We start from the raw sequence: 8924 nt of genomic DNA, 5'->3' as shown, positions 1-8924 counted from the left end.
GATTGGGGCGGATTCCTAGGATTTGCTCTGCTCCTTGTCTCCCAGTCACTTCAGGCCCCCGCGAGCTTAGAAAGGCAACAATTTTAATAAAAGAGAGAAACTCATGCTTCAACATCGGTTTTGGAGATCTTGTGCCACCACTGCCCTGTCTCAGTTTACTTAGTATTCTTATTTTTTTTCTTTTTTTGGTTCACTTAGTTTTAACAGCTGAAATATTTAGATCTGACTTACTGTAATGTATCCAAAGTTTTTGTCCTTATTGGACTGTGTGTGAAGCAACAGATCCTTTGAACACTTACTGCACTTTACTGTTACCAGCACACTAATAAAATTTACCCTCAAGCTGGTTTTGTCACCAACCTGATCTGCTTTAAGCTGAATGGAGTCACAGGAAAAGAGTGTGAGAGTTATAAAAAGGGGAGGGGGATGAGAGTTTGCTAGCTTGAACATTTTTTTTAAGATTTATTTATTTTTATTGGAAAGTCAGGTATCTAGAGAGGAGGAGAAACAGATAGGAAAATCTTCCATCCACTGGTTCACTCCCTAAGCATCCGCAATGGCCAGAGCTGTGTCAATCCAAAGCCAGGAGCCAGGAGCTTCTTTCGGGTCTCCCACATGGTTGCAGGGTTCCAAGGCTTTGGACCATCCTCGACTGCTTTCCCAGGCCACAAGCAGGGAGCTGGATGGGAAGTGGAGTTGCTGGGATTAGAACCGGCGCCCATATGGGATCCTGGCGTATTCAAGGCGAGGACTTTAGCCACTAGGCTACCGCACTGGGCCCTTGAACTTGTTTTGCAGAGGGAGTGAGGGGAAAAGCTCCTGTTGCAGCATCATACTCAGCAGGATGTAGCCCACCCTGTAGAGGGAGGGCACAGCAGACCACTGTGGGTCACGTGTTTGGATGAAGAACCCTTGGGTTCCTGCTTTTCTACATCTTGGGTGTATGTTACAAGCCAGCAGGGCCATTTCTGTATCATGGACACTTGACTAACCGTTGCTAGAACAGCCCTGGTTAAACTGCTTGTCCCAGAGGCGGTTTCTGTAACATCTTCCCCACCTCCTTCACTGATCCTAAACGATGGAGTTTTCCTGTGAGCAGCTCCTGCTGCAGGCTTAGGGCTGGGTGACATTCCAAGGGAATGGACCACTGGTGGTGTCTGCCAACAGCTCAACTGTGAATGTAATAAAAATGGAAATACATGGGATAGGGGCGGGGGGCAGCCCTGAGGAGGGGCTGTGGTGGTTCACGGGGACCCCGCTGCGGGGGCTGCGCTCGCTGCGGGGCTGCTGAGAAACTACTGAAGTTTCTGTGGAATGAAGGTAGGATTTCATAAGAACATAATGGATGAATAGGAGAAAACCTATGGTGGCTGTGAAGGCCCTGACACCATGTATGTCACGTTGATATCTTCTGATGGGCATGAATTTATTGTAAAAACACAACATGCACTAACATCAGGAACAATTAAAGCCGTGTTGAGTGGCCCAGTTCAGTTTGCCGAAAATTAAACCAATGAAGTCAATTGCATATTATATATTTTTCTCAATCTTTAACTTTTTTTTGTAATCTTACATAGTTGATTATGATGTAAAGGGTCAAGGGCTACAGGAAAGTGGGTAAGACCATTGTTTCCACACTAATATCATCATTTTCCCCCCTGTATCTATCTGGGGTCGGGAGAAACAAAGGGAGAAGCCCCACCCACCCTCCCACCCATCCCAGGTCCCCGATGTGGGGCATGCTCCGAGGGTCCTGTTTAAGCAGTTTTGATAGTTCAACATCTGAATTGCTGCCAATCTTGCCGTTCCAAGCACAATGAAATCTCTTCAGAATCCACTGACTGACATAGTCTCTTCATGGTTGGGTTCTGAGATCAGCAGTTCAGTTGGAGGGATCTCCAAAGAAACTTCATCTGAGATGATCTCCAGACCTGATTCTTGTGTGTGCTTGCCAGTACAGAGTCTGGCACTGTCCGTTGCCCAATCAGCTTATGCATATGGTGGTCATTGCAATTGCTGGGTCTGTTCTGTTTCCAGCCCTGTCTTCCACGCGAACCAGTGGGTGTTGCACTCCAGCCTGATCCTGCCCACTTCATACTCTGGCCTCACACAAACCAGTGGCAGCTGCAGCCTAGTTGGAGCGACTCCCCATAGCCCCCATCAGACCTGCCCCCTACCCTGGTTCCCATGTTTGCCAGTGTGTACAACAGACTGGTCCAGTCTGTCCCACATCCCATTCAGCTCTCATATGTGTGAATGGCATTGAAGCCTAGTTCAACCCAACCAGCCCACACACATACTGGCAGGTGCCTGTCTGTCTAGCCACTCCTGCCCCTGTCCTGGTTTTCATGCTCTCCAGTGGGAGTGGTAACCCCAAGAGGGAGGCGCCCATTATTTCCCTACTAGGCCACTCCCACTTCCAGATTATGCACTCTCCAGGTGTTTCTGGAGTTTAACTTGACAGAATTAGCCCCCAGTGCCAGCCTCTGCCAGCTGATGCTGCAGCAAAGCCCAGCCAACCCACCCCCACTCTAATTTATGCTTGTACCAGTCAGAACAGTCAGTCCAATCTGGTTTTTCCCTGATCCAGCTCACATGAGGCCCACAGGTGTTGTAGCCCTGCGTGGTCTGGTCTGCCCTCATCCCAGCTCATGCTCTCCAATGGGATTGAGCCAATAATTAATAACCCAAAGAAGCTCATGTTCTTTGGCCTGAAAGGCCTGTAAGAAATGTTAGATTCAGTTAAGCTTGCCAGCTTTCTTTTATCATTTGCTGTTTCTTTCAAGGATCCTGGTACCCGGGAGGGGAGTGTGGCCTCTGTCCTAGGCTTCTGTGTAGCTGCTGGTGTTCGAGACTGCAGACTCTCTTTAAAATTGATGTGTCTTTTTAAAGATATTTATGTATTTACCGAGGGGCAGAGAGAGGCACACACCAGAGACAGGAAGAGATAGATGGTTGAACAGAACTTTGGATTCATTGCGCAAATATCTGTGATGGCTGGGGCTTCCAGGCTGAATCTGGGAGACAGAAACTCAATCCAGGCTCCCATCAAATGACAGAGACCAGATTGCCAATCCACTACCCCTGGCTTCCCAAGCTGTGTGTTAGTAGGCTGCTGGAATTAGGAGTTTAGCCAGAATTCAAATTCAGTTGCTGGGACAAGGGGTGCTACTGTTTTAACTATGTGTCTACTGCTAGGTCGGAGTTTGCCCCTAGATCAGCCTTTGAGAGGCAGATGGATTTTGGAAACCCTATATTCATGATTGATTAAAAAAATCCAGCAAAATTATAGAAGCTAGACATTGGACTCCTCCATAGTTGGGCTTTAGAATAACGTCCCCTTTTAAGGCTTGTCTTTCCCTAGGCCTTCTATGTGTATTCTACGCAAGGTTGTTCACATTTCCCAAGAGTTTTTCAATATTTTATTTTACTTTATCTTATGTATTTATTTATTTATTTATTTATTATTTGCCTCAGACTCTTCCCTTCTACCAGGACGTGGTTCCTTCTATAAAGCAATACCTGTAGAAGTCCCATTCTGTTAGGTCTGTCTCAAAGGTCCCTAATATGGAATTCAATGTGGAATTAATTCCTTTTTAAAATTTTTTGCTCCTCTCTTCATTCATGCGTGCATCTGTCACTGATCGTAGAATATTTTGTTAACTTATTTCTTGGTTATTATTGAGGAACAAAAGTTTAAGCTGGAAGGAAAGAAGCACTCTTGGGGACAATTCTACTTTCTACAATTTTTTGCAAGTTTTGAGGGCAGGAATCAAAGCATATCTGGTTTAAAAATTTTCTACTTTCATCATATCAAGATTGGATAAGAGGGTTCTTTGGACTGGCATAGGATCGCAAGATGGACAGCATTTCAGAACTCTCGAAACCACCTGGGTAGAGCCCTCGGAGTACACCAACATCAGAACCCTGGGTCAATTGGCTGTTCCCATCCCCGGGGACTGGGGTGGTTGTGAGGCTGGGTGTGGCTTCTTCCTTTGTCTCCTCCCTTCCCCAAAATACAGGAAAAAAAGAAATGCAAAACTTGGAAACAAGTGTGTTAATAAATAAATAAAAAAAAAAAAAGAAACACATTGTGTTTAATCGAAACTCCTATCCTATCGTTCAGTCTAATTATTACAGCTGATTTTCACTTGTTTTGCAAGTCTGTTCCAGTAGGTGTCAGTAGTGAGTCAAGGTGAAAATTCTATTTTAGGAGTAAAATTTTAATTAAAGAATCCCAAAAGGTTCTGTCAAAGCTTGATCTGACATAAATCTGTGTTGCCGATGCCTCTTGCAGGGTCAAAATTAATTTATTTACGTACTCAAAAGAGACAGGGTCTCGCTATGTTGCCCAGGCTGGAGTGCAGTGGCTATTCACAGGCGCGATCCCACTACTGATCAGCACGGGAGTTTTGACCTGCTCCGTTTCCGACCTGGGCCGGTTCACCCCTCCTTAGGCAACCTGGTGGTCCCCCGCTCCCGGGAGGTCACCATATTGATGCCGAACTTAGTGCGGACACCCGATCGGCATAGCGCACTACAGCCCAGAACTCCTGGACTCAAGCGATCCTCCGGCCTCAGCCTCCCGAGTAGCTGGGACTACAGGCGCGCGCCACCGCGCCCGGCGGCAGCTGACGGCGCCTAGCGCATACTAAAGGTTTAGCTCGGTGACGTCACTAACCGCCGCGACTCTGCCTTGCTCCGCGAGTTGGCTGCATCGCGCACGCGCCATCTGTCAGCACTGCATTCTGGGTATGCCGTGGGGCCCTCCAAGGTTTGAAGAGCGCATGTGTGCGGCTGCTTCTTCCTTTCTCCTCTTCGCTCTCGTGAGGACAAGATGGGTCACCAGCAGCTTTACTGGAGTCACCCGCGCAAATTCGGCCAGGGCTCTCGCTCTTGGTGAGGAACGTCTTGTGGCTTTCGGGGAGGGCTGCCTTGGGATGCGATGGTGCCAGAAGTTCGCAGCAGAAGCGGGTCGGAGGGCGCGCGGTGGAGGCCGAGTCGCACCCGCTCCTGCCGCCATTAGCAGGCTGGGCTGGGCTGCTGCCGGCGCCGCGTGCGGCCGCTGCCTCCGGGAGGGCGGGGTCGCTTGGGCGGCTTTGAAAAACTTTTGTTTTTGCAGCCGAGTATGCTCGAACCGGCACGGCCTGATCCGGAAATACGGCCTGAACATGTGCCGCCAGTGTTTCCGCCAGTATGCCAAGGATATCGGCTTCATCAAGGTGGGCGCGGGCGTCGGGATGCGCGAGCGGGTGACAGATGGGTGCCGGGGAGTTGGGGCATTGGTGACAGTTGTCGCTGCCTGGCTTGGCTGTGGCAGTGTTAGCAGCCACGTTTAGTGTTGGATAACACCAATCTCAACTAGCAGGTGTCGGGAGGTCTCGTAGGAATGCTGTGGGAATATTTTGTAATTTTCCTTGGAATAGTCAACCTTTGCCAGTGCTTTTGTTCGGCGTCAATACGGATTTATTAGTGGTTCCTTGATAAAATGTCTTTCTGATATCTAGTAGAAACTACTTGTTAGAATTACTAATACGAAATTACTGTGATGTCACAGAAAGCATTTTGAAGCTCAGAACTTAAACTTGCTTACTGTGTCTGCTTAAGGTGTTTACACCTTAACTGAGGTCAGTTTAGTCGGTCAGATTTCCAGTGTGCAGGGTTTGTAATTGTAGAGTGCAAGTTGGGATTTTAAGCATTATTAAGTAATTCATTTCTTTCTTATTTCAGTTGGATTGAGTCATGTTCCTTGAGTGGATGCTGCGAGACATCGGCGCTTTGGAAAATCATGCCGGCTGTTTGTACATAAAATAAAGAACTTCAACTTACGAGTGTATTAGTGACTGGGAGTTATTGGTTTGGGAAATTTTCCTTTTTAGGTATTCGTTTCTAAATTTTGATTGCGGCCCAAGAAGAGAACGCCAATCTGCTCCCTGAATACTGAAGCTTTTTAAGAGCTTTGAAAGGTGACTTCGTTAGCTTGAACCATTTGGAGTGATAGGGAGAGGGGTCTGTGGGTCAGCCATGGTCTTGGCAGTAGGCTGCTGAGTGAGCTTAGTAAAAGGTGAAGTGTAGCGGTGTTGGGAAGGCTTTGATATTGGTGCATGTGATGGGGTTTAAATGGCTGGGAAGTCGAGATGATGTCCCTGCCACATCGTCAATACCTGGTTATTCTAGAGAAGCTAATAAATCCTTGTGGTGGGAAAGCAGTAGAGAATGGCCCGAAACTTCGGGGCCCTGCACTAATGTGGGAGACAGAAAAGAAGCTCCAGGCTCCCAGCTTTGGACCTGCCTAACTCTGGCTTGTGTCCGTTTTTGCGGTGAACCAACAGATTGAGGATCTTTTCTGTATCTGGTCTGGCCTGCCTTTCCAGTAAAAGGTGAGGAGCTGGAGGGCAGCACAGGGAGCTTTGTGGTAGTGGGTGAGCTGGTAGTGCAGGTGGATGATGTGCCATGTGAACTTGAGTAGACGCGTGGTGGGTGGAGGGGCAGCATCGCTGGTGTTTGGCTTGATCATGATAAATCTTGGGTGAGCTGGGCCAGTGTACTTCAAATATTAGATGTGCAGTGTTTTAGGGAGCTTATGCAAGGGAGGTGTTTTCTGGCCCACCCTTAACCTTGTGGGTGAGTGGGAAGGCTTTTAAGGATAGGTGGTCTGGCTTCTCTATTGTGACTGAAGATTTATTTTGGGGTGGGCTGATTTTAAAACATCTATTTTTATTAGGTTTATGCGAGAAGATAGCTGGTTCACTCCCAAAATGGCCACAATAGCTAAATCGGCTTAACACTGAGGTAGAAGGACTAAGCCCTGGTTGTAGTGTCCCAGGCATTGAGCTGAATTTGCTTTCATGTCTGCCACAGTATGGAATCAAGATGCCTCCTATATTTATCAGAAGACCCTCAGTTTTGGGGGGAACTGGGTTAAATTCAGTGCTATGATCAGATTTGGTTCTTGAACCGCAATTGTTAAGTCCAAGGGTTACAGCAGAATCAAGTACAGTATTTCGTAAGTGGACTTAATGGGATGTTCTTGGAGGTATGTCCTTGGGAAGCAAGTAATTCTAATTATTTAAGGGGCTGATGTCATGGTGTAATGTGGGCCCTGAGTCCCAGCTGTTTGTGATGCAGCTTTCTCGCTGATGTGCTTGGAGAAGCAGTAGGAGACTGCACGAGGAGCTTGGGCCCCTGCAGCCTCAGACCAGTTCTCGGGGCTGTGGCTGTGTGAGGAGTGAACCAGTGGGTGGAAGGTCTCTGTTACCCTCCAATTGTCAAAAAAAAATGGGGGCTTGAAAGGCAGCTGGCTCTTTCCCAAGTGGTTGCAACAACTAAGGCTGGGCCAGACTGAAACCAAGAACCTGGATCTGCGGTTCTGTCTCCCATATGGTTGAAGTCCAAGCTGCTGACTTTGGTTCCAGCTCCCTGTTAACATGTTGTGGAGCGCAGCACATGCCAAATGACGATACGAGTGTCAGTTGATGATACACAGTAGGCTGACATGAATTTAACAAAATGGTTCTTCAGTAAATGAAGAAAGGTAGTTCTGGCTTTTAGTTATTTTCCAAAAAATGACATTAAATAATAACTAGTGCATCTAGGTCACACTTGCTAATAGCTATTCTCAATACTTACAAAAGTATTGACAGTGAACACCTAGAACCAGTAAAATAGTAGTCTATGTTCTTTAGATCCCAAAATAATTTGTATGCACACACCCAACATTTCAACATCGAGACCCTCTTATCCCTTTTGTTAAATCCAGCCTCTTTTTTAAAAAATTACAATCTTTAAAAAAAAAAATTTATTACAAAGTCAGATATACAGAGAGGAGGAGAGACGGAGGAAGATCTTCGAATGATGATTCACTCCCCAAGTGAGTGCAACGGCTGGTGCTCTGCCGATCCGAAGCCAGGAGCCAGGAACTTCCTCCAAGTCTCCTGTGCGGGTGCAGGGTCCCAAAGCACTGGGCCGTCCACTGCTTTCCCAGGCTACAGGCAGGGAGCTGGATGGGAAGTGGAGCTGCCGGGATCTGGTGACCATGTGGGATCCCCGCGTGTTCAAGGTGAGGACTTTAGCCGCTAGGCCACGCTGCTGGGCCCAATCTTTTTCTTTTTAAATTCTTTTATTTTGGTAATCTTTCATAGTTGATTAGTGCACAAAGGATCAAGGGCTACATGGAAGTGGGTAAGACCATTGTTTCCACACTAATTTATTTTTCAACCTGTATCTATCTGAGGTTAGGGGAGAAACAAGGGAGAAGCCCCACCCAGCCTCCCACCCATCCCAGGTCCCTGATGTGGGGCATGCTCCGAGGGTCCTGCTCAAGCAGTTTTCTTTTTCCCACATTCTTTCGGTATCTGGGGTAAAGAGGGAGATAAAGGGAGAAGCCCCACTCAGTCTCCCACCCATTCCAGGTCCCCAATGTGGGGCATGCTCCAAGGGTCCTGTTTAAGCAGTTTTGATAGTTCAACATCTGAATTGCTGCCAATCTTGCTGTTCCAAGCACGATGACATCTCTTCAGAATCCACTGGCTGGGCCTGGCCAGCGGCATGGCCTAGTGGCTAAAGTCCTCACCTTGAACGCCCCGGGATCCCATATGGGCGCCTGTTCTAATCCCTGCAGCTCCACTTCCCATCCAGTTCCCTGCTTGTGGCCTGGGAAAGCAGTCGAGGACGGCCCAGTGCATTGGGACACTGCACCTGCCTGGGAGACCTGGAAGAGGTTCCTGGCTCCTGGCTTTGGATCGGCACAGCACCGGCCGTTGTGGTCACTTGGGGAGTAAGTCATCAGACAGAAGATCTTCCTCTCTGTCTCTCTATGTATATCTGACCTTGCAATAAAAATAACTAAATCTTAAAAAACAAACAATCAAAAAAAAGAATCCACTGGCTGACATAGTCTCTTCCTGGTTGGGGTTCTGAGATCA

At 47.6% G+C, this 8924-nt stretch overlaps 1 protein-coding gene across 1 annotated transcript; it reads left to right on the top strand.

The window, feature by feature from the left end:
• Positions 1–4743: 4743 nt before the first annotated feature.
• On the top strand, positions 4744–5834 carry RPS29 (ribosomal protein S29). The gene is made up of 3 exons (XM_058666388.1): positions 4744–4899; positions 5123–5222; positions 5731–5834. Exons 1-3 carry the CDS (start codon positions 4838–4840, stop codon positions 5737–5739), a joined length of 171 nt encoding a protein of 56 aa, XP_058522371.1. The 5' UTR covers positions 4744–4837; the 3' UTR covers positions 5740–5834.
• The last annotated feature ends 3090 nt before the right edge of the window (positions 5835–8924 follow it).

Source organism: Ochotona princeps, chromosome 6 (genome assembly GCF_030435755.1).
Source record: "Ochotona princeps isolate mOchPri1 chromosome 6, mOchPri1.hap1, whole genome shotgun sequence".
In the NCBI taxonomy this organism is placed as follows: domain Eukaryota; kingdom Metazoa; phylum Chordata; class Mammalia; order Lagomorpha; family Ochotonidae; genus Ochotona; species Ochotona princeps.
This window is presented reverse-complemented; position numbering and strand designations above follow the sequence as displayed.

Bases quoted from the DNA above. Each gene is read 5' to 3' on its own strand.
- RPS29 (XM_058666388.1), top strand. From the start codon at position 4,838: ATGGGTCACCAGCAGCTTTACTGGAGTCACCCGCGCAAATTCGGCCAG. The intron at 4,900-5,122 runs GTGAGGAACGTC...TTGTTTTTGCAG, and splicing joins GGCCAGGGCTCTCGCTCTTG to CCGAGTATGCTCGAACCGGC.